The 22837-nt window shown below is 40.2% G+C and overlaps 10 protein-coding genes and 2 non-coding genes across 12 annotated transcripts; 8 read left to right on the forward strand and 4 right to left on the reverse strand.

Moving 5' to 3' along the window:
- Nucleotides 1–6: 6 nt before the first annotated feature.
- On the reverse strand, nt 7–879 carry LOC108092745 (exosome complex component RRP41). The gene has a single exon (XM_017192474.1). It carries the CDS (start codon nt 786–788, stop codon nt 39–41), a length of 750 nt encoding a protein of 249 aa, XP_017047963.1. The 5' UTR covers nt 789–879; the 3' UTR covers nt 7–38.
- A 199-nt stretch (nt 880–1078) lies between these two features.
- Nucleotides 1079–2903, forward strand: LOC108092758 (uncharacterized protein C19orf47 homolog). The gene is made up of 4 exons (XM_017192490.2): nt 1079–1236; nt 1358–1771; nt 1836–2414; nt 2472–2903. Exons 1-4 carry the CDS (start codon nt 1218–1220, stop codon nt 2747–2749), a joined length of 1290 nt encoding a protein of 429 aa, XP_017047979.2. The 5' UTR covers nt 1079–1217; the 3' UTR covers nt 2750–2903.
- Nucleotides 2904–3261: 358 nt separating this feature from the next.
- LOC108092637 lies at nt 3262–3970 on the reverse strand. The gene has a single exon (XM_017192275.2). The coding sequence runs from the start codon at nt 3881–3883 to the stop codon at nt 3395–3397; it is 489 nt and encodes a 162-aa protein (XP_017047764.1). The 5' UTR covers nt 3884–3970; the 3' UTR covers nt 3262–3394.
- A 2404-nt stretch (nt 3971–6374) lies between these two features.
- LOC108092640 lies at nt 6375–6971 on the forward strand. The gene has a single exon (XM_017192278.2). The coding sequence runs from the start codon at nt 6423–6425 to the stop codon at nt 6969–6971; it is 549 nt and encodes a 182-aa protein (XP_017047767.1). The 5' UTR covers nt 6375–6422.
- A 1559-nt stretch (nt 6972–8530) lies between these two features.
- On the forward strand, nt 8531–9292 carry LOC108100767 (protein Mabiki). The gene has a single exon (XM_017205207.2). The coding sequence runs from the start codon at nt 8591–8593 to the stop codon at nt 9167–9169; it is 579 nt and encodes a 192-aa protein (XP_017060696.2). The 5' UTR covers nt 8531–8590; the 3' UTR covers nt 9170–9292.
- A 1217-nt stretch (nt 9293–10509) lies between these two features.
- Nucleotides 10510–11642, forward strand: LOC108092622 (proteasome subunit alpha type-1). Its single transcript, XM_017192260.2, has one exon. It carries the CDS (start codon nt 10621–10623, stop codon nt 11479–11481), a length of 861 nt encoding a protein of 286 aa, XP_017047749.1. The 5' UTR covers nt 10510–10620; the 3' UTR covers nt 11482–11642.
- A 210-nt stretch (nt 11643–11852) lies between these two features.
- LOC108099934 (serpin B10-like) lies at nt 11853–13325 on the forward strand. Its single transcript, XM_017204004.2, has 3 exons — nt 11853–11872; nt 11926–12999; nt 13133–13325. Exons 1-3 carry the CDS (start codon nt 11866–11868, stop codon nt 13270–13272), a joined length of 1221 nt encoding a protein of 406 aa, XP_017059493.2. The 5' UTR covers nt 11853–11865; the 3' UTR covers nt 13273–13325.
- Nucleotides 13326–13416: 91 nt separating this feature from the next.
- LOC108092638 (protein Mabiki) lies at nt 13417–14213 on the reverse strand. The gene has a single exon (XM_017192276.2). The coding sequence runs from the start codon at nt 14174–14176 to the stop codon at nt 13556–13558; it is 621 nt and encodes a 206-aa protein (XP_017047765.1). The 5' UTR covers nt 14177–14213; the 3' UTR covers nt 13417–13555.
- Nucleotides 14214–16314: 2101 nt separating this feature from the next.
- On the forward strand, nt 16315–19396 carry LOC108092616. The gene is made up of 4 exons (XM_017192254.2): nt 16315–16564; nt 18071–18451; nt 18933–19079; nt 19137–19396. The coding sequence occupies exons 1-4, from the start codon at nt 16459–16461 to the stop codon at nt 19289–19291; spliced, it is 789 nt and encodes a 262-aa protein (XP_017047743.1). The 5' UTR covers nt 16315–16458; the 3' UTR covers nt 19292–19396.
- A 956-nt stretch (nt 19397–20352) lies between these two features.
- Nucleotides 20353–21866, forward strand: LOC108092765. Its single transcript, XM_017192498.2, has 4 exons — nt 20353–20520; nt 20582–20956; nt 21019–21165; nt 21610–21866. The coding sequence occupies exons 1-4, from the start codon at nt 20442–20444 to the stop codon at nt 21768–21770; spliced, it is 762 nt and encodes a 253-aa protein (XP_017047987.1). The 5' UTR covers nt 20353–20441; the 3' UTR covers nt 21771–21866.
- Nucleotides 21867–22124: 258 nt separating this feature from the next.
- On the reverse strand, nt 22125–22320 carry LOC122320877. The gene has a single exon (XR_006245894.1). It is a non-coding gene; the product is annotated as a U2 spliceosomal RNA (small nuclear RNA).
- Nucleotides 22321–22610: 290 nt separating this feature from the next.
- On the forward strand, nt 22611–22724 carry LOC122320878. The gene has a single exon (XR_006245895.1). It is a non-coding gene; the product is annotated as a U5 spliceosomal RNA (small nuclear RNA).
- The last annotated feature ends 113 nt before the right edge of the window (nt 22725–22837 follow it).

Here is a 22837-nt window from a genome sequence, read left to right on the forward strand (position 1 = left end):
TATAAATTCAAGTTAAGAAAGAAAGCAATTTATTTATTTCAACAAACTCTCGCCCAATCGGCAGCACTGCCCATATGTAGTAGGTGCTCCTTAACTGCCGCCTCCAGAATATCTCGGATTTCGCGGCAGCCGGCCATTGCAGTTTCGATTACTGTCTCCAGGTGGTCGATGTGGAATCGCTCGCTCATCTCCAGAAAGGCAATCTTTTCGGCGGTGGGCAAAGCAGCCACTGTCAATTTAGGACCGCCAGAAACTTCCTCGAAGTGGGAGATGTCCGTTAGCGGAATGTTCGACTTGCTCAATGAGGCGGTGCAGGCAACGATAAATTCGTTTAGACAGATTCCAGCATCAATAAGTGCCAGAGTAGCCGCATTAAGGGCCACTGCGTAGTTGGCTCCGTCCGCCTGGAGCACCTCCACATAGATGTCTATCTGGGAACGAGGATAAAGCTCCGATTTGATGGCCGCACTCAACGCTTGCTGCAGGTACATCTTGAATTCCAAGGACTTGCGATCACCGCGTGGTCTGTTCTTTCGCTCCGCCGTGGAGAAGGTGGCCTGACTGTACTGGCAGTTGATGAGTACATCGTTGGACTCCGTCTTCTTGCCTTTAGTCTGGTGGGGTCCATAAACGGCGGCCAAGACCTTAGTATTGCCTTGCTCCATGTAGGCGCTTCCATCGGGCTGTTCAAAAACTCCTAATTTGCACTTGATGTGGCGGAGTTCGTGAGGACGACGACCGTCAAGACGAAGACCCTGCTCACTAAGCAGCTCAAAGTTGCCGGCCATGTCTTGGTTTAAGGAAATGTATTTATTTTTAAAATAAATAATGCACGTGCAGAACGGTTTGTTTACAATCTGAGCAGTGTTAGGAAACAAAATAAAGGTACATACCTTTGTTTGGTATTTTATACAAACTTAGAAACTTCAATTAAAATTTTTAATATATTAAATTATGTGAAAGTAAATCTGTAATTATATTTATAATTTTATAAATGTTTAAATAATTTGAAAATACCTTAACAATTTTAAGGCCGTTGAAATTTACCAACACTCTTTCTTTTGTCATCGATTTTTCGATAGGTAGCATACGTGTGGCAACCCTAAAATATATAAATAGCTTGGAGTGCAAAAAATATGTTTTTAAAGAAATAAAATAGATAATTATTAGCTAAATCGTGTGGAAAATAGTGCTCGCTAGCACAACAAACCCGCACAATGTCAAAGTCAAGCGCAGGTGGGTAAAAATCAGTTTTAAAAACCGCTTAATCAAGGTAGACGCTTCCGGGTGATCGCAAAACAAAAATAGAGACCCAAAAAGTCTTTAAAAATAACTGACTAACTTCCGGATTTTGCAGCACGCTGGGTGAAGTTCTTCAATGCGGCGGGGATACCATCTCCTGCGGCCGCGGGATATGCCCACGTCTTCGTGGAAAACCGCATTCAGGACGACATGCTGCTAGACCTCAACAAGGAGTACTTACGAGAAATGGGCATTACTTTGATGGGTGACATAATTGCCATCCTGCGGCACTCAAAGAGTGTCTGCGAACAAAATGCCCGGGATCAGGTCCTCACCACCGAGGTGGTACAACCCGTTGCCCGTCCGGCATCGCCAAAAGTCAAAACACCGGTGGCTGCCAAGCCGAAGACTTCTCCGCCCGCCAAACCGGCGAGACGGGTGCTCCCAGAGCACGAGGGCAAGTACAAGGTAACACTGCCCTCGGGAACCACAGAGCGTAGCAAACAGATCTTGGCCAAGCGAGAGAAGCGTAAGATTAAAGTTTCCTTTATACTTTAACCCAAAATGTAACCACTTTTGGAAACCCTTTTTAGTATATTCCGATCGCGTGAGCAGCTCCAAGAAGCCGGATATCTTTTCACGCCTGCAATCTGGCGAGGATGGAGCCCAGGAGGGCATTGTCTCCAGCTCCGGCGAGAGCAGTGTTCGCGTTCACGTCAGTGGATTGTCAAAAACGGCGGACACCTCCAACAGCTCGGTATTTGCACGACTTGGCGGCAAACAGACTCTTCTTTCGGGAGACGTAACTCTTACTAAGGAAATAAAATCGATCCTAAAGAACACACAACGCACGGTTGGAGGGGGAGTTACCAAAAACTCGCCCATAATCAAGGCTAAAAAGGTGGCTTCGTCTGCTGTGCCGCAGCAGAAAGTTATGCTTGTGCATAAGGTACCTCTTAAAAGGGGCGACGACGAAGAGGATAGCATGGACGATCTTGGAAGCGATGAGGACGATTACATTTCCAGCGGTGAAGACTACGATATGGGATCCACTGAGAAGATTGTAAAGTTCGCATCCACAGCAGAGGTTCGGGAGATTGCACCCGAGTCATCTTACAAAGCAAGGCACGGCAAAAACTTTGCCAACAATATTAAATCGAGGCTGGGAATTGGTATGTATGATTTCATCCCTTGAGACAGTCTCAATAAAGTTATTACCCTTGATATAGTATCCAAACTTCATGCCACCAAAAAGACCTACAACCTAAAGGCATCGCCTTCAAAGAAACCACAGACTCGCATCAGTCCGGTGAAGGGCAAGACCATACGCATGCGCAGCGACGAGCTGATGACTCGCCAGGACATGCTACCCGTTCACAGAAGGTTAGGAAATAACTCGTCATCCGCCCCAAACAGGGCTCCGCCGGCACCACCGCATCGCCAGCAGAGACCGGAACCACAGCAGCAGAAAAGAAGTATGTCCCGCCAAGGCGGCACAACAGCATGAATGCAGGTCACAAGCCACGAGATCAATCTGGATCTGTCTTCGACCGCCTGGGCTTCAACAACTCTATGTAAAAATAAGTAATGTGTCTCATAAATTGTTTTAAGTTCAATTGCGCCTAAATAACTTTGCGAGTAAATGTTCGAATTGATTCAGAGTCATATTTTCATTAATGAAAGGGAGAGGGACAATGAAATGGATTTCTATCCTTCTAAATCGGATGAAAATTGGAAAAGGTATGAACATAGAATTAACGAATTTAAATAAACCTATTATTTGGAAAATATAAAAATTGAGAAATATCTGCCAAATGGAAATGGCTAAAATCTTTTTTTTTCAGAAAACTTACAACATTTTAATTTTACTATTACTTTATGGTGATAGATTGTTTTCGAGGCTTTTGATCCCTGTACTGTACGTGGAAACCACCCATGGAAAATCACCAGTGTTTTAATTTAACCAAATAAAATTTAATGATTAATATATGATTTATTTTATTTAACATTAGGGTTTATTTTACAATTAAGCTAGGGCTTTGCTTTCGTTCATATTGTACAATTTGTCCGCGGTCACTTAAAGGGCTATATCACTGGTTGCTAGGCAAATCACTCCGTTCAGAATCTATAATATGAGGCTCCATGGCAATGCTCATTGTTGGAGCAGCGCCTGAAGGGCCTGTCGCCATTCCAGTGGCCAGGTGCTGGCATCCGGATTGATGCTCAGCAGTTGGCGCATTTGGAGCACGGCACGCTGCTTCTGGAGCATGTATGCGTAGGCCTGGTGATTCAACACAGGTGAATGAGTAGCTGGAACTTGGGTGACCGGAAATTGGGTGGCAGGCATCGAATATTGCTGCTGCGGCGGAGTTGTAGGTGGCGTGGGTGGCAGTGAATGTGGATGAAATTGCTGCTGCTGTTGCACTTCCCGCTCCGTTCCTTGACGACGCTTTCGTGGAGTGTTCTCGCTGAGGGCGTATGGCCGGAAAAGAGGCGTGGTCGTGGCAGAGGCGGCAACTTCCTTGCTGTTCTTCTTGCCAAACTTTTTGTGCGTGTAGGCGGAGGTCTTGAACTTTTTGTGGGTATAGCTCTCACTGACTTCCTCCGACTCGTTGTGGTAATCCATGTTCGAAGGTGCCATGATTGCTGGTTTTCAATGTAGTTTTGTTAGTTTCGTTGGGTAAAGATGTTTTCACGACGGCTGGTAAGGCTCGACTGTGCTCTAGATGCTGCGCAACCTGGTTTTTATACCTCTGAGCCGAGATGTCCTACCTGGATATTATCATTAAGGCCGACAGCGCCTTGTTTATGGGAAAATCTTCGTTGACAAAAGGTTGGCATTGTCGTAAAGAGAAAAGGATTTCGGCAACACCTACACTACCTGCCGCAGACTACCTGCCTGAACGAAAGTCCTTTGTAATTAATTTTTCATTTGCTGCAACGGGCTCGCACCTTCTTTTGTGTCTGCCTGGCCTGTCCGGTTTTTCTTGGAATTTTCCCCAGAGCGTTTCTCGAGAACAATCTTATACCTCGAGATCTTGCAGCGCCTGCGCTTGCCACTCTTTGATGCTGGCCAAGATCGACGCATCGACGCACTGGAATTTCGAATCTTATCTCGCTTACCGCTAATCTGCCTCATTAAGTTCTCGTCCAGGGTACTCGGGGATACCTTCGAAAGAATGCCAGCCGCTGCTTAGTCACAATGGCCATTGAATGGAAATTTATTGGGATTTTCCCGAAACGTTGCGTGCGTGTCTGTCTCAGTCCGTCTGAGGGATTTCTTGCGCAGTTCCAGCTTCTTTTCCCGGGTATCTGAGATTTGGTTTTAAGTTATTGACTATTTATTGATCGGTGCGATTGGTTAAATCAGATTTTACTGTTCTCGTTTTAACTTAACTTTTTAGTAAGAAAATTAAATATAATGTGATGATCATGCCAAATAATTATTTGTTATTAAAAGTTATAATGAATAAGAAGTCTATATTAATGGAAAATTTAGATTGCGTTTTTAATTTATATAAACTAAATAAGCCTTCTTAGTTCGAAGTACCTTTACAGCATATCAGCTCAAGCTTAGAAATATACATATGTATGTATATAATATTCCCTTTTAAAGTCTAACAATTAGGCACTACACTTAATTGCTACTCCATTAATTTCATAAATAACTACGCTTTCTTTTTGTTTTAATGGAAACCGTTTTAGTTTCATTGAAGGACAGCTCCCACTTATACCTTATTAAATTTATGGTTGAATTAATATTATAATCATTTAAATACTACTCTATTTAATTAATTAATTAAAACCGCCACTTCTACCTAATTAAATCTAAGGTTGAATTAATAAATAATAAAAATGTTATATCTAATATGCGTATTTAAATTGTCCACAATAAGTCAACATTAAATGTTTACTTTGAGAAAGCGATTTCTTAAAAGCAGATTAATCGCTAAAAGTATACCAAACAACAAATACATGGTACTATATGTTTCATCCCAAACAAGTACAATCCTATATGTTCCATTGTTCATGCCATGGGAAAATTTTTCCTATCCACCGAACTATAGATTCAATATGATTCAATGTAACGTTTAATTGTATCATTGGTGAAAGCACTTCCTGGTAGAGAGTTGTCAATTCTCGTCCCAACTAAGGTCATTCCCCCTGCAAGGAGGAAACACCTCCGAGGATCCCTTGCAATCGATTCTTTCCGTTCCAGAACAGATGGAAATTGATCAATATAATAATGGGAAACAATCAAACAATGCGACAATCTTTCACTGTAATACTTCAACCGAACAAATAGCAACTCCCACTCCGCTCCTGCTTATTGACTTTGTGTTCATTTCTTGAGGGCTGGTCTCAAGCCCACCTGAAATAAATCCGCTTAGGCGAACGCACAGTGAAATGTGAGAACCAGCCAGTTTTATATTCCTTCGCTGACTGCATAAATCAATGGACAAAAGGCATTGAATGAAACGAAAAATCCGACATACTGTCAAAGACACGAAACCCAAAGAGCAGAAGGAGCATTCAGTAATTGCCGAGTTTCTAGGATTTGGATCGATCCGCAGACAGTTTTCAGTTTTTCAGCTGGCCAAGCTGAAGTCACAAATGGATGTTTTTCGGATCGGTATCATCGGGTATTGAAAGCGGGACCAACATGCCGCGTCTGCTATTCAGGTGCCACAAAGAAAGCCGAAACAAAAGCGGGACGACAGACAGCCCGTCCAGAAATTGAGCGCCAGGATTACACAGAGAGATCCTAGATCGCGGTCCCTTGGCCCAACAGGTAATTCCGTTGAAAATCGCCGGCCATGTAAACAGACGGAGGAAGGACAACAACTGGTTTATGACACCCTCGAGAAGGAATCGAACGGATCGAAAAGACTGCCAGCCGGCGGATTAGGGACTCCCTATTCAGGTACCAAAAAAAAACACCGATTAGTTCGGGACAATATTTCGGGAATGAATGAATTGCGTTTGGGGAAATACCTGACCCAGGTGCTCCGGTGGGAAATCCTTCGGGATTAAAGGGCAACCCATTTTGTGGGAGGCTGTGTGATTACCTAATGTTGCATAAAAATGGTCGCCAGGAGGAGGGGCAGCACAGTCGTCTCAAAGACAGCGAAGCAAACACAACTCCCTGCACATCAATTAATCAACATAGTGATCGAACAATGGAGAACTACAGCCACAAGAAATTCACTGGAGCTCTGAAGCGGAAGCGCAGCCAGGATGCGGATTCCGATGATGATGTGGTCTTCATTATGGAACAACCAGGACAAAGGACTCCGGAGCAGCCACAAGCCAAGCGTCGCTTTTTCCGTCCCTGGATGAACGAGGAGTCCGAGGAGAAGGAGCAACCACAGCCTCCTCGAAAGATTGTGGCCACTCCTCCCGCAGTTGATGCCTCCTACCACGCCAACATGGTGAGGAATCACCCCAAGCGGAGGCAGCGCAGTCCCCAGGAGCAACTGCGTCGGGATCGGAACACTTTGGCCAGCCTTCGCCATCGGCGCTCGCAGCAGCAACAGCAGCAACTCATCGAAAAGCAATACCTGACCAGCAGGATCCAGCACGAGGCCAATCTGCAGCAGCAGATCCGATTGAGCCTCTACTACGTGCGCTTCCTGCAGCAAGCGATGTCCTCCATGGAGCCACTGCCTCCCACGCAACCGAGGCAGGTGTTCCCCGCCCACCAACCGACCACCACCCAGCATCCTTGAAGGGTGGCCCTCAGACTTGGCGCTCTCCAAGCGCTCTAATTTATTCTAAACTAACTAGCTGGATAGCCTTGTGATTACTTTTAAAGTTATAGTTATTTATTTGGTTGACTAAGCAATAAACACTTAAATTGTTATCGAAATTATTTGACTTTTTCTGAAATTTGATTTTCTGAACCTCCTCAATTTTTTAGCGCTTTTATTCCAGGGTTATTACAATATAAAGATTTATTCCAGTGGCTATATTTTGTCGACATATTTAACCCAAAAAGTAAATACTTTGGTGCTTCATTGATAAAAAATTTTTCGTTTTTTAACTATGATTTTACAATTGTAAAATCTGTTAGAATATGGGAAGGATATTCTTTTTAAAATATATGTTAGGGCTCTGGGGAATGTTATATATATATTTCAATTTTTCATTAGAAATTTAGTAGACTTTATTCTAATCTGAAAAGCCGTTATTTAATGTGATTAATCCCAGACTCAATTAAGCGGAAGGTGTTTGGCATCAGATTAATGCATTTAGATAATTTGCATTGTTCAACTTGAAGATTATATAATAAATTTCTAGAGAGCGCAATTTGCAATGCTAATTAAAAATAAAGTAGACATACATGAAGTAATGCCAGTGATTCATACTAACAGTAGTATGAGATTCGGACAGATTAAACTTATGTAATGTAGTGTTGAGATTAGGAATAAAATAGCTATTTATTTCAGTCACTAAATTTATTATCAAATCCGCATAATAAACATGGTTGACGAACTGGAAAATAGTTAAAGGGTTGTAACAATAAGATCCGCCTTGGTGATTGATATAGGAAATTAAATACGTCATTGTTATTGTTTAAAAGTTAAGCACAATAACAGGAAAGTAATTTATTTAATAGAGAATAGAGAATAAAAAATAGATCTATTCATTTTGTATGAACCTTTTCTTTTAAAAATAATTGAAAGTACCTAAAAAAATAATTCATAAAATTACTAAACTGGAATCAATTTATTTACTACCAGTATCATATATCCATTAATTCATTTCCTATTCTTTAGTCATAAATCACATCTGGCAGAAATTTGAAAAGATCCTCGGTAGTCTGTAACCAAGGATTCGATATTTTTTCATAGTCATTCTTCGGGAAAAGTGTTTGCAAAAAGATCCTCGAGAATTTCCAGAGAATTAAGCCGAAAGTGTGGACCACACGCACAAACAACCAATTGTGTCAAGCAGGTCAATAAAAAAAGTCCCAAGTCTGCCTAACAGTTGTTTAGTACAGAACTTTCTTGTTCCGGTGGCCACCTTTTAACCGATGATCCAGGTAATCCACCAAAAAAAGGATAATGAGGCAGTGCTGCGACGGCAATTAGCGATGGCGATAGAGGAGGTCATAAAATACGGCTTAATCCATAACGATTACCTAACACGGGATGCGCTAATCCCTTTGTTGACAGACCCAAAACCAAATGGGTATCCCTTTCGGCTACCTGTGATTCTACCTATGTGTGAATATAAACAGGATATCAAGCTCGGTGACAATCATTCAACAAGCGATCGTCTAACGAGTCACACCACACGAAAATAATATTGGAGTTCTATTTTTGACTTGCAATAAATAACAGCAATGGAGAACACAGCTACTTACACCCACAAGAAGTTTGCCGTCAGCAAACGCAAGAGGAACTCGGATCAGGACAAGGAGAACTACACTCAACAGTTGGAGCAACCCATTGCCAAGCGCCGCCAGAACCAAGGATTCTTCCGACCCTGGTTGGATAATGAACAAAATCAGCAACAGGAGGCAATCCCCACCATTCCCGTGGAGAAACCAAATGCTCCAGGATCTTCAGTTAGCCAATACCATGCCAACATGGTGCGTCGTAGCCAGATTCAACGCCAGAGAAGCCCCAAGGAGCAACTGCGTCGGGATCGGAACACTCTGGCCTGCCTGCTCAGTCGACGGGCCAAACAGGCTCAGATGGAACAAATGAGTCAGCAGTATGAACAGTATAGGAATCACCACGCCGCCATAATGGAGCAACAGGTCCGCCTGGGCCTCTACTACCGACACATCCTTCAGCAGGCGGTGTTCCAGAGGGCCATCAACCCGGCACCAGGATACGTTTTGCCACAACAACAACAGCAGTTCCTTCAGCAGATGGCTCTCTCCCAGCAAATGCTCATCTTTGGTGGGCAGCACTAAACCGACGAACAACGCCATTAGCCACTTTAATTGGCCAAGTCATGTGATTTAGTTTAATAAGCCTTAATTATTACTATTTATTGTTCACTTTGAAATAAAAACAAAACGCGCATTTAATGAAAATTACCAGCCTTTTGTATTTCCCATATTATTAACCAAAAATCATAAAATCAGCAAAGGGGGAATGACTTTATAAATTAAATTTATATTTACTATGTATTTGTGGCTATAGTTAAACTGAAGAGTTGCAGTTCAAATAATTTGATTTATTTGGTTTTTTTTTAATGCTGGCCACCAAACACACCCTTTCTGGTTAACCAAACAATATCTAGATGACTAACCTTTTGACAGATTTTTCCCAGAAACAATTTACCAAGAGTCATTACCCGGCAAAGTTCAACTAATTGTTGGTTAACAGATTTTCATGGCGTTCTCATTTCGGAGCAGCTTTCGTCAAGGTTCAAGCGCGCTCAAAGAACAATATGATTGCCGGACATAGCTTTTGCCATCGCCTTCAAATATTGACAGAGATCGGATGTGGTGATATGGCCAAAGTCCGTCCAGAGATCTCGTAGTGCCCCAACTTCAAGTTCAATTGGGCAGCGAGGCGGAGTTTTGCAACCGCAACACTCAAAACTCAAAAACTCAAAGCGCAGAAGTGCAATTTTCAATGTTAGAGCGACCGGCCAAAAAGCCAAAAGAGTTGGCCAAAGCAAAAAAACTAACAAAAAACACTTGACAATTAACTGAAATTGAAGTTGGCTGCATGGTACAAGTGCAAAGTGGTTTACTGGGTTGTTGTGGCCGCGACGGAAAAGTTTTCTGCACTTGGATTTTCCATAGGAAGTCGCGCCGCCGCGTATTATCAATGAAAATTAAAAGTAATTAACTGCGCTAGCTGCGATTGCGCAATTGCAAAACAGAGTTAATTACGCGGAGGGGCATGAATACTCGAATCGGCAGCATGAATACTTGAATTAAGCAAAGCTCTTTTTATTTACCTACCCGTACTCGTACTCGTACTGCCTGATCTACTTGAGTGCACTCGCGACGGGTGTGCTCTTGGCCAAACATAAGTCTTGCCAATGCATTTATGTTTTGCTCATCCGAACGCCTGAACTTCCTTATAGACCGTTGATTTTCTACTTGGTTAATCATTATGCAATTGCGTTGGCTGAGTGCCCAGCCGTTAAGTAGAGTGAAAGCACTTTTTAATTTACTTAATACTGTAAGATTGTCTTGAAAGTATAGAATATTGTTTTTACTTTCTGTTAGAAAAAATCTTAATATTACACAACGAATAAAATATTCAAATCATACATTAGATCAGTTCCCAAACATTTTACATTCAAACTGAACAAAGTTCTTACTATCATTTTAAAAAGAATTTATTTATAGAACACATACATATTTAAAGGAATTATTTCAAGAGCTAAATCCATACCAGAACAATGTTCCGGAATCAGTATGATAGCGACACGACGGTGTGGAGTCCACAAGGTCGCCTCTTCCAGGTGGAGTACGCCATGGAGGCGGTGAAACAGGGAGCTGCAACCGTGGGACTAAAGAGCTCCGATTACGCTGTGCTCATTGCTCTTTGCCGATCATCGAAGGACACAAACACTCTCCAAAGGAAGATAATGCCGGTGGATTCGCACGTGGGCATGTCGATAGCTGGTTTAACCGCAGATGCTCGTCAGGTTTGCCAGTACATAAGAACCGAGTGCATGTCCTACCGGCATTCCTACGATTCCGAGTATCCAATTCGCAGATTGGTGGCCAATCTGGGAAATAAACTACAAGCCACCACTCAGCGCTACGATCGTCGTCCTTATGGCGTTGGCATGTTGGTGGCGGGATACGATGAGCAGGGTCCTCATATTTACCAGGTGATGCCCACCGCCAATGTCCTCAATTGCAAGGCGATGGCTATTGGATCTCGTTCTCAGAGTGCTCGAACCTATTTGGAGCGGCACATGGAGAGCTTCGAGAGCTCCAGCAAGGACGAACTCATTTGCCATGGAATTCAGGCCATTCGAGGTGCTTTAGGCCACGAAGATAGCTCCACTCTGACTATTAATGTAGCCATCGTGGGCAAGGATGTGCCCTTCACAACATTCACGGATAATCAGAACAGGGTTTACCTCAACATGGCCAAGGTTCAGGGTGATCCTTTGTCAGGAGAAGAAGATATTTTCTCCGATGAGGGAATGAGCGATGATGACCTGATGGACCAGGGACCAAGTGGCAGTGGAATGCCGGCCGAGGATGCAGCTGATGTGAATTCTAGTCCCTCCACTGGTGGCATTTGAAATCTATTCCAGTAGAAGCAGGAGCTCTCGCAAAGTAAACTAAATTTGTTGTTTTTTGTTTTTAATGTTATTAAAGTTTTATGAAATATAAAAACACGAGGTATTAATTACTAAGATATACGAGAAGAACCACAATTTTTAATTTAATTTAACACAGGCAGTTTCCCATATATTATTATTTTTGTGATGACCAGATTTTCTTAGCAGTTAATCTAGTGAAATACTAGTATTCTGTATTACCATCTTTACAAATTTTCCATTTATCCATAAGGGTGTTATGCAAGTCACCGATTTAAGCGTGACCAAATCGATTACCATGGACTTTACAAAGTTTGTACCCGCAACTAGTTAGGGTGTCTAGCCAGTTTAACTTTAAGTACGACGATGACAGGTGAGTGATGGACGGGAATGGGAGTAGTTAGCTTTTAACCGATGTTCCCTTAGTTGCGGTTTCGATCGGCTTATTGTTTTGCCAGTGGTTCGTCCGGATCGAAGGGTCAATTCGCAGTGAACTTTATCCGAAAGGCTGGCCAAATCGTCAATATGCCACAACGCTCCACAGGGCAATTGCAGAAGGTGCTTCCAACGATATATCCCCTGGAGTGATGATCGCACACGAATCTCTTAAGACGGCATTTGGAGTTCTATTGGCCAGTTCCGGTGGATCCACGTCGGACGAGATTCGAGAGGCAATGACTTTTCGATTAAGGGATCACCCCCATTCTGAGAATACAAGAACGAACCACTTGAAATCTGACTTGGATAAATTCAAGGAGTCCAGTTATGTAGGTGCTTACATACCTTCTGATCTGAAGATATCGCCGGAATTTGAGGCAAAGATTCAGGATATGGGAGCGGAAGTGATGCATTCTTTTGGCAGCAGCACTTTGGAAGAACTTTCTGTTAAACTAGAAGATGTTAGTTTCAAACTAAGGGATTCGGTATCCATAGATGATTTACCCTTCAATCTGTTTTGGCCAGAGTTATTCATTCTAACAGCGGATTCATTTAAAGCTGTTTGGGCGGATGCAGATTTCCACCAGGAGAATCGCAGGATGAGGGAGTTTAATGTGGACAAGCGAAGGAGAACATTTGTGGATACCTTATATGGCTTGGCAAAAAGGCGACAGGTTGCCCATCTTCATGGCTTAAGAGCCTCTATGTTGATATTGCCACTAAAAGATAGTCGAGTTAAGTTCATGGTTTTATTGCCGGATAGAGTAAATGGATTGAAACAACTCGAGAGTGAATTGGAGTTTGTGGATCTGCGCAGTTTACTCGAAAAGAAAATGGATACCCGCATGTACGATGTTCGTTTGCCGGTGATTAATTTATTAACCAATCTTGAGCTGGCCGACAATTTGGGACTCCTTGGCATTCGGCAGGCTTTCAATCCCAAGCAAGCTAACTTTAGCCGAATAGCGGGTATAAACCAGCATCTCTGGATTCGCCGATTTCCACATTTAACCTATTTCAAACTGGACGAGAATGGCATCAATTCTCAGAAACCAAAAAAACGTAAGTTTACGCTTTTTTCATTCATTTGAAGTGCGAAACTTTGAAGATTTTTAAACACGCGTAAATCATAGGATAATTTATAATTAATCTAATCATATCTCAAGAGCACTTACATGTTTCTTTTTTTCCACAGAAAGCCAAGTTCGTTATGATGGTGACACAACAAATCACTTTTATGCTTCACATCCTTTCTTTTTTGCTCTGCTGGACAAGCACAAGATATATGCCACCGGTAGATATGGCCAGTTATCGGTGGACCCAGATGATATGTAAATTATTCTTAAATAACAGATAAAGACTGCCATTAGATTCATTTCAAAAACCAATTTAAATTGTTTACTATTTTGGGAAATCCTTGTATAATATTTTATAAAAGATGTATGATTTAAGTAAAAAATCATTTTTATTTAATAAGAAGTACCTGCTTAACCTTAAAGGGCCCTTAAATATAAATGGCATATCTTAGCATAACAATTTCTTAAAGAAACTTAACAACGTTGATTAGAACTATAACCTATATAACTATATAGTACAATCTCCACAGGAGGCTGGATTCTCAGGCTTGCTCCTGTTTAATGCCGCCGATCAGGTAGTCGATGCTAAAGTTCCTCTTGGCGTTCTCCTCCGGGATTCTCCTCGGAGTGGCCTGCGGGTGGTCTTCCTGCTTCACCAGCTGCTTCAGGTGATTCAGATAGACCTTGGCGCGCAGACTCTGCTCGGCGATCTTGAGGTGTTCCATGGAACACTCCTTGTACTGCTGCTCGATCTGGAGGTCATCGAACTTCTTCTTCCGGCGACTCATCCTGCAGGCAATCGTGTTCTTGTTCCGGCGCTCCTGATCCTTCGGCGATCGCTCCTTCTTCGGGAATTTCCTCACCATATTGACGTGGTACTTGAAGATGTCTTGGATGGCTTCGGTGATGATTGGACTGGCTGAGTGGTAGGAAACGCTCGAAGATGAGGAACCCAGACGTCGGCGCTTCGGAAGTGGTGGAAAATCGGGATCCTGGTCACTGAAGCTCAGATTGATGGACATATCGGCCTCATCGAAGGCACTTCGACTGGTGCAGGGAGTTCCACTCCTGGAGATCAGTTCCTCCTTCAGTTCCAGCTCGACTTTTTCTATGTTTCGACTGACGTCGAACTTTTTGTGGCGATAGATTTGATGGCTCTCCATTTTCGCTGAGATGCTGATGCGTCTTTTCTTCTCGAACTCTCTTGATCGAATGCTGTCCTGTGGCCTGCTTCGCTAGTTTATATGGGGAAAATCTTATCTGCACCCTCGCCGTAATCCCCCAAAAGTTTTATAACTTTGTTTACACAAATCGACGCCGAAATTTTCTTTTTGCAAAACGAAAACAAGATCATAAAACCGCTCGATTTGCCTGCGCACGCGTACACGCCATCCAATCTTTTACCTACATTCAGATGCAGATCCATAAGCCCACCCGTTGGGCATCCGTATCTTTCAGTCATGTTTGTTCTTGCGTGCGTCCAGTACGTATCTTTGAGTTTGCAGATACAATGCCTTTTCGAATCCCCACGGTGCAGTAGGTGGCGAAATGCGCGCCCATCGATTGTCCCGGTTCATTCAATTCGTGTTTGTTCCTCTTTGAAAACTAAGTATTATCTGCAGACTTTTCCAATGTCGCCGCCTTTTGTCAATTTTCGTGGGCTGCTCTTGTTCAATTGGTTTCTTTCCCAAAAGTATTTTGCGGGCTCATTTGTCCAACTCCTTTTGTTCTCGGCTCTTGATAAGGTGTGTGTGGCACTGATCTTTTGTTCTTTGGTTGTTTTTTTTTAGGATCTCAGTTCTTGGAACTGAAAGTGCCATTTTCGGGTTTGCAGTATTAATGGTAGAGATGTTGATAAGATGACTTCTATTTGGGGTTGCAAAAGGGCACATTCTTCTGGGCAGACGACGTCTACTGATTAGGCGGTTTTATCTATTTTGTGCCAGGTTCAGTGATAAATGGCTCATCTGAAATTGGAAAGTGGCCCTTTAGCAGATAAGATTGGAAAATGGCTTAGGTAGAATCTCAGTTTAGCCTTTGCTTTTTATATTTAATATAATATTAGATTCAATCCGATGTAAACTAGGTTCGATATGAGACATAAAGTATTTAATATTATAAGAATCAACGCTGAATCAGTGACATCTATGTACTAAGATATTGGCAGTGTCGTCGCAGTTTACTTAAACGTGACTAAATATTCTCTAATCAAGCCCTTCAAATATTGTAGTAAAGTGCAAAACCAGAATTAACATTATAAACTGGAAGCTGTTAGCACATCCACGGTTGACTGGCAATGTTTGATTTATATTTCCATTACCCATTTAAGGGCGTGTGATTAGCAATTTAGGAAATCCCATTTGTATAACTTAATTTAAGGTGATGGAAATTTAAATTCTCTGTAAAAAAGGATTAGAGTGTATAATATAATATTATAGTTATTTTAACAATGGGGTGTATATTTAAAATATTTGAATTGATTGGTAAATAATTCAGTTTTATAATTAAAAGGTAGAAATTAAAAAATAAAATTTTTTCAACTTTTTTTTTTTATTGTTTTCTAGAAACTTTGCAAAAGGTGACAAGATGAAACATGATTAACCCAGGTAGTCGTTGGAAAAGAGCGAAAAATTCGCTTTAGAAAATATAATTTATGAAAGAGCCAAGACTATATTTTTACACTGTTTACTGCATTCAAATTACTAGGGTTAAGTTATTTATATAACAGTAATTTTGATAGACCACTCAGTATATGGACAGTCTTTGCTTCTGTGGTAATACGTGTGATAATTAGCTAAGAGGGTAAAAAATTGATTGGCTGGCTTGTTTTAATTGCGGTGTTAAGATCTGGGCAAGCTCTTTGAGGAAGCACTTAAGGCGGATCGGATCAACTGGGACAGCTGCCGGTAGCTTCAGCCGGGCTCTGATGGGTAAGTCGGGTCGAACGCGGGTCGCGATAAGTCAAATCAGATGGCTGGGTGGCTTCCACTTCACGACTCTACTCTGTGGGGGAATTTAATAATGTCGTTTGTATTTCTCTGCTGTCTATTGACTTTTGCATTTGCTTTGTTTTCAACTACTGCGACGGTGACGGCGATGTACTCATCATTAGTTCCAAGCTATTTTCGTTTTCAACCCACCGCCCACCGACCCGCCCCCAAATCCCTATTATTTATAATGCTGAGCATCTGTGTTTGTTTGTGTCTCTGTTATTTTTTTGCCTTTGCCTTTGCGATTTCGATTTGATTCGATTGGATTTGTTTTGTTTTCTTCCCATAAATAAAAGCCCGGCACCCATCGCAGCTCTCAGACGTTGATTCGCATTTGCATCGTTGAGGTTCGACTACCTGACAGCTCGTAAAAAACCATTTCACCGAAAGGAAAAGGCAATAAAATATTGCATTTTTAAGCTAATTAAAATAAATAGAAAATCTATATAATTAAAATGTTTCGAGTCTTTTGCGCTGCTTTTATAATTTCCATTTCGGGATTATGTTTGACTGCCGATATTGAGTTGCCGCCAGCGGAGTTTAAGCCGGTCCGAGAATTGCGTGAGTGTTGAAAGCCATTAATTGTGATAAATAATTAAACTCAATATTAAATTAAATAAATTATTTTGTGCCAACACATGTTAACAAAACATACATTTATAAAGATAGATGAGAAGACAGGTTAAAAAGTGTATAAGTACTCATGATAAATAATTAAAAATTATCCTAAAACTATGTTTTAGTTTAAATCATTCCGAATTTTTTTTTGTGCATTTTGTTAGTCGCATTAAATAGTTAATAAATACCTTTTTACTTTTAGTTAAAGAACTCAGTTCAAATAAATATACATTTAAATATAAATCAGGTTTGCATGTTTACAAAACAAAAAAGTTGAACAAAAAAATATAAATACAAAATATGTGTCGTAGTAGTCGTTTAACTAGCGTTTTTATCAGCTAAATAGAAAATTTAAGATACAGAATTGGCTTAATGATAGCAATAATCATGTGAAGCACGCAACTTTGTGTGAATTTTATAACAAAGCGAATTAAGCGTTCGGCAGTCAAAGTTTATATCCAGTTTTCCTTTAAACAATGGCATTGCACAACTACCATAAATTGTCACAAATTACATGAAGTCTTTTACGGAAATAAAATAAAATTTTCGAATTGATGCTGGCCTTTTAAAGGATTTTTTATAGCTAATAAATATGTAAACGAGGCAATACTTCGAAAAGGAATAATGAATACATTCGTATGCAGAGTAGAATATTCCAATAAAATAGTGTGTCGTAATAGGTTCTTTACTCCTTTTTTGATAGAAACAAATATTATATATTCTTTATGATTAACCTCCTCAAACAAATTCAGAAATTTTTTGGTAATGGTTAGTAAGATATTATTTATAAATTAAATCGCTTTGTTTATTTGCATACTGGTTCAAACGTGATCAGACATTTGAGACCATGACAAACATAAAACTTGGATTGTCATGCTGATAGGAACAGTCTTTAAACAGATTTAGCCAAAAATAAGCACTTGTGGCAAAAACATTTGAATTACCTCATTGTCCGAGAAACAATTGTACATGCTATTTTTATACGTTTTTTTGCCGACCGAGTCATATGTTTCTGCAGATATAAATACAACTTTTTTATGGGAGAATATAAAAATAAAAGACAAGTTTGCCGCTTAAGTCTTTTGTCCGGATTTGTCACTTCCGCTAACGACCTTCTCCCAAGGTAGACCAATGGGAAAAGTTTTAATTGCCGGCGTAATCAAACCGAAACGTACTTGAGACGACAGTTCATAACTCCTCTAATTAAATGCAGGAATTTGAGCCTATCTCACTGGAAAAATCAATTCTAATCAACAAAATAAATTGCGCATAACGTTGACAATTATGCGAGCAGCGAAACAGAAAATTCTCAGCTAGAAAAAATGTCACGTTCTGAACATAGACACATCGATCTCGATCTCGGCTGAGATATGACTAATGTCTCATGCTGAACAGCATAAATATGTCAAGGTTCGTAGGCACTAATTTAATTTATTTGGCATTCGGCAGCTAACGATATTCCGACTTGTCGAGAGGGCGACATCAACATCAACGAGTGCATCAAACAGGGCATCCAGCAGATAACGCCACGCATGAAGTATGGAATCAGCGAGCTGAACATCCCGCCCCTCGATCCCTTCGAGATGGGCAAGAGCTCCTACAGCTACAACTCCGGACTCCTCCAGGGTCGCATCTCCATGAAGAACGTGGTGGTCCACGGCCTCAGCACGGGAATCGTGGACAAGGTCGACTTCCGGCTGAAGAACGGAAAGGTTCGCATGGAGATCCTCTCCCATGTCCCACAAATGTTCGTCGAGGGTCTCTACAAGGCGGACATCAAGCTCAACGACCTCAAGCTGAACCCAAAGGGAACCTTCAACATCACCATGAGTGAGTAACCCAGAAGAACGCACACCAAGAGCGTTCCGCTTTTGTGTATCTTTAAGGTCGTTTCAAGTATATCATAAAGGGGCAGCTAGTTCTTCCATGACATTAAGACTTACAAAAAATTAAAAAAATTATAATTAAAATATTTTTGTAAATTTATTTTCTTTTCCTTCCTTTAACATTTACTTTTTTTTTTTTTTTTTTTGTACTATTAAAACTTTTTTGATTTATACGTACCTATGTTGTTCATTTTGATTTTTAAAGTTTACTATTCCCAAAGATTTGAAGTATTGCCCTTTTTTTAAACATTTTTATATGTTTGTCTACCTTTTACATTCGTGATATTTCAAAAAAACGTTATTAAAACTATTTTTTACTATGTTATTTAGAAAATATCATGTGATATTGGTCTATTATGACATAGTAATATCTAAAATTTAAATGACTTTTATTATATATTTTAATGGTTTGTTTTGATTTACAGCTGATGTTGCCATGAAGGCGAGACCCATTGGCGAACTTTATGAGCGTGATGGACACACCTACCTGCGTTTAACCAAACTGGAGACTGAGCCCAAGGTGGGTGACCTGAAATTCTACGCCAACGGACTGGTTCCCGATCCGGTGCTCAGTAAGTGTCTGCTTCCTAAGTATAATTACATTTTAACTAAAATTAAATCACTTTTAGACGATGTTATCTTGGACTTTATCAATCAGTACTGGCGTCAATTGTATCAGGCGATGCTTCCCGAGACTTTGTCCGCCTGGCAGCCTTTGCTCCTTAAATCCTCGAATGATTTCTTCGCTGCATTACCATTTGATATGCTTGTTACCAAGAATTGATATCCCGACTTAAATACTGTTATTCTATTTATAACGTTAGGCTTCATCTGTTCTACTCAAGGTGTTAGCATAGTTTTTACCGAAATAAAGATGAATTTACTTAAATGTTTCCTTGCATTTAATACTTCTAAAAGTAGTTTAAATATATTGCAGAAGTATATATATATAGTATGACTGTTGAACATTAAGTTTCAATTACTTTCAATTAACGTTTGCCAAACAACATTTTCCTGTGCTAATCAAAGATTCAATTTACCCTTAACCCTTTTAATGATATCGAATTAAACCTTTAAGTTTATTGCTTTATTGTAGAACAAGTCTATAAAAAATATTTTACGGCCCAGTCATGGATAATAAATTAAACCGATTAAAACGTTTGGGAAGACTTCGAGCTTCCGTATAAAATTAATTTTCATTCGTATGACAATTGAGAAAGAAAGATATGGTACAGATGAATGATACTATAAAAAACTTGAGTAGTTCTCTATGCCATAAATCGGATAATGCAAAAGTATAGGGCAGATTATAAGAAAGCTTAATCAATTATTCCTAATTATTTTCTTAAACATTTCGTTGTACTTACGTACTTTAAAAGTTCGAAGTGAAATTAACCTAAGCCTTCCTTAGAATCCAATGAAGCTAATTTCAGTTTTCGCTGTGAAGTCGTCGTAAAGTTCATAGTATCACTATGGAAATGACTCACTCAATGTGAAATTCTGTTTAGGCTCGATTTGGTAGCCCTTCGACTTCGACATTGTGCGACTCATCAAATAGCCAAAAATCAGCAGCCCATTATTAGTATACGTACTTGGTAATTAGTAGAAGAATTTATCGCAAATCATCGTTCGCATTTTTTTTCCATTTAATAATACGACATTATAAATCAGAGATACGGAGCCGGTTTGACGTTCAGTCAAAGTCTAGCCGTTAGCTGGCTAATGTTTTACTGATTTAAAAGTAAAATGTACTTAGCTAGTTACTAAGTTTCTGAGTTTCTCACTTGCAATGTGCAATGGTGTGCTAAATCGAGAATAAAATAGCTCGACTTGGAGTCTGGGAGCTTCAGTTGTTGTTTAACGTTCTAGCAGCAGGTTCAAATCGGTTTGAGCCCAAAAAGGATATAGCTTTGTAGTATAGTAGAACCAACGAAATGCATTACGTTATTGGATTGCTGTGCCTGCTGGCTTTTGGTGCCAATGCAGCTCCTGCGGGCACTGATTACTTTAAAGGTATGTCAAATAAAAAATACTTAGATTTGATTTGTTTTATTAAATATTTTCTTTATTAAAGATTTGCCAAAGTGCTCTACCGAAGAGGACCAACTGGGAGAGTGTGTCAAGGAGATATTTAATACACTGACTCCCCGCTTAAAGGACGGAAATCCCGAATTGAGAATTGAACCCTATGAACCTCTGCGTCTCAATAGAACTAGTTTCCAGTACACCAGTGGTACGGTCAACGGTCGGATTACAATTCGTAATGCCAAAATCTACGGATTCGCCTCAAACCGGGCTAAAGAAGTATCGGTCAAGTTAACTGGCGACAAGGTGAAGCTGCGCCTGGTCACCAAAATGCCCAAATTGAACATTGTGGGCAGCTATAAGGCCGACATGCAAGTGAATCAGCTGAATTTAAAACCCAAGGGGGATTTCAACGTAACGCTTTGTAAGTAAATGAAACTCAAATTTTTGGTTTATTTAATTAATTTTTTACCACTCCGTTTGCAGTTGATGTGGAGGCAACCACAGTAACTGATGGCGAAATCTACGAAAAGGATGGTCACCGGTATTTCCGATTGAAGAACATCGATTCGAAGCCAAAGATTAGAGATTTGGACATCAAGGCCAATGGAATATTCGCAGATCCTGAATTGGGTGAGTTTAAGGGTTTAGTGTGAGTCAAATATCAACTGATTTAAGGCATAAAAAATATACAACCTAAGTTTTATTAATAATACGTTGATGGATTTTATGTTAAATCATTTCTGACAAGAAAACAAAGTTTTCAAAAATATGAAAAAAAGCTAGTAGATTTTATTATACATACTAGGCTATTCATTTTATCGAATAAAAAAGTCATAAATGTTTAAAAGCAGGGACCCATAAAGGCACTTTTATGAGAAGTTTTTCTATTACATTGGAAAGTAAACCGCATTAGTATATTTGCCAATCATTAAATGAATCTCCGACGTAAGCTGGCTAACAAATTAATTGATTTAGAATCAATTACACCGTAAAGGCAAACAAGTTGTAACGCTATAGTAAACATTCTATTTAATCGATACAATGTTGAACGCTTCTAATTGTTTCTCGTTGCAGATAAAGTGGCTCTGAACGTTGCCAATCAGTATTGGCGCGATATCTACGGAATAATGCTGCCCGAGACCCGTCAGTTTTGGCAACCCCTTATGCTGCGAATGTTCAACGAGGCTCTCGAACTGGTTCCCATCGACCAGTTTCTCAAGGAGCAGCCCAATTAGCTGCTGAATTCAAAATGTGATGATTTTTTTAATGGAAAGTAAATCGTTTTCATTATCCGTTATTAACTGGCAATAAATTTTATTTTATAAAATATACATTTATTCTTGGCGCCGTTTGGATTAATTGTAAATTAAATTCCAGATTTATTGCTCTTTGTCATGCCCTAGTTGGAAATGTAACACACATTTTTTTGTAAAACTATGCCCGGTGGGTGATTTAATGATAATAGCGTTAATAGGTTAAGTGCTCCCCGACTTTTGACCTTGACTCGGATTGTGGTACAGTGAAATTGAGCAAGACTAAAGCGCCTCTTATGACTATCTCCGAACTTTAATGGTGTGGGAAATTTATTATTCAGTTGGGCCGAAATCCCGGCGGCACTGCAATACCGGGCCAACCCGCGACAGAGGTGGAGCAAGCCCCTAGCACTCCGTCTGATTCCAAAAATCAGTTTAACATTTGTTGTCCTCCAATGGAGGAACTATCAGATGTTAAGCTGATAAGAACAGATACTACACTTTGATCTTAGCCATAAGGCCGAGAAGCGATAACTTGAATTAAAAAGTAATGAAGCTCTCCATGAGCAATTGGCTAAAATCAGTTGGGAATTAGAAATGTGAAAGTAGGGAAAGCATAAAATTATCCATTGCATATCTTAAGGGTTCTGATGACTAATTTCACATATTTCAGGTAGTTTAAAATAGCCAAAGAAAATAAGATGAAAAATGACTAAACGCATACATACTTTAAGGGTGGCTTACATCACAGAATGAACGTTATAATTCCCAACGAGTTCAAGCGCGTTCTGAGTGAAAGGGTAGGTTTTTCGCATTCAATAATCACTCTGGTTTCTCTTCAATTGTCGAATAAATCTTTCGCCTTTTACTAAAGATTTCCGTGGAGAGGAACACTCTAATGAGTCTAAACACAATTTTTAGTAGTGCCTAGCGACTCCGGTTGCAGGGCCATAATAAATACATTTTATACTTCTTTTAATCAGGGGCAAAGTATCATTGCATTCGATTTATTTTCTTATATTAAAGTTTACCATAAAAGTGACGAAATT

Source organism: Drosophila ficusphila, unplaced genomic scaffold, assembly GCF_018152265.1.
Source record: "Drosophila ficusphila isolate 14025-0441.05 unplaced genomic scaffold, ASM1815226v1 contig_127, whole genome shotgun sequence".
Lineage (NCBI taxonomy): Eukaryota > Metazoa > Arthropoda > Insecta > Diptera > Drosophilidae > Drosophila > Drosophila ficusphila.

Excerpts from the sequence above, each read along its gene's own strand:
- LOC108092622 (XM_017192260.2), top strand. The coding sequence starts at position 10,621 with ATGTTCCGGAATCAGTATGATAGCGACACGACGGTGTGGAGTCCACAA.
- LOC108092616 (XM_017192254.2), top strand. The coding sequence starts at position 16,459 with ATGTTTCGAGTCTTTTGCGCTGCTTTTATAATTTCCATTTCGGGATTA. Across the intron at positions 16,565-18,070 it reads TAAGCCGGTCCGAGAATTGC|CTAACGATATTCCGACTTGT; the intron begins GTGAGTGTTGAA and ends GGCATTCGGCAG. Across the intron at positions 19,080-19,136 it reads GGTTCCCGATCCGGTGCTCA|ACGATGTTATCTTGGACTTT; the intron begins GTAAGTGTCTGC and ends AATCACTTTTAG.
- LOC108092637 (XM_017192275.2), bottom strand. The coding sequence starts at position 3,883 with ATGGCACCTTCGAACATGGATTACCACAACGAGTCGGAGGAAGTCAGT.
- LOC108099934 (XM_017204004.2), top strand. Across the intron at positions 13,000-13,132 it reads TTCTCAGAAACCAAAAAAAC|AAAGCCAAGTTCGTTATGAT; the intron begins GTAAGTTTACGC and ends TTTTTTCCACAG.
- LOC108092638 (XM_017192276.2), bottom strand. The coding sequence starts at position 14,176 with ATGGAGAGCCATCAAATCTATCGCCACAAAAAGTTCGACGTCAGTCGA.
- LOC108092640 (XM_017192278.2), top strand. The coding sequence starts at position 6,423 with ATGGAGAACTACAGCCACAAGAAATTCACTGGAGCTCTGAAGCGGAAG.
- LOC108092758 (XM_017192490.2), top strand. Across the intron at positions 1,772-1,835 it reads CTTGGCCAAGCGAGAGAAGC|TATATTCCGATCGCGTGAGC; the intron begins GTAAGATTAAAG and ends AACCCTTTTTAG. Across the intron at positions 2,415-2,471 it reads TAAATCGAGGCTGGGAATTG|TATCCAAACTTCATGCCACC; the intron begins GTATGTATGATT and ends CCCTTGATATAG.
- LOC108092745 (XM_017192474.1), bottom strand. The coding sequence starts at position 788 with ATGGCCGGCAACTTTGAGCTGCTTAGTGAGCAGGGTCTTCGTCTTGAC.
- LOC108100767 (XM_017205207.2), top strand. The coding sequence starts at position 8,591 with ATGGAGAACACAGCTACTTACACCCACAAGAAGTTTGCCGTCAGCAAA.
- LOC108092765 (XM_017192498.2), top strand. The coding sequence starts at position 20,442 with ATGCATTACGTTATTGGATTGCTGTGCCTGCTGGCTTTTGGTGCCAAT. Across the intron at positions 20,957-21,018 it reads GGATTTCAACGTAACGCTTT|TTGATGTGGAGGCAACCACA; the intron begins GTAAGTAAATGA and ends CTCCGTTTGCAG. Across the intron at positions 21,166-21,609 it reads ATTCGCAGATCCTGAATTGG|ATAAAGTGGCTCTGAACGTT; the intron begins GTGAGTTTAAGG and ends TTCTCGTTGCAG.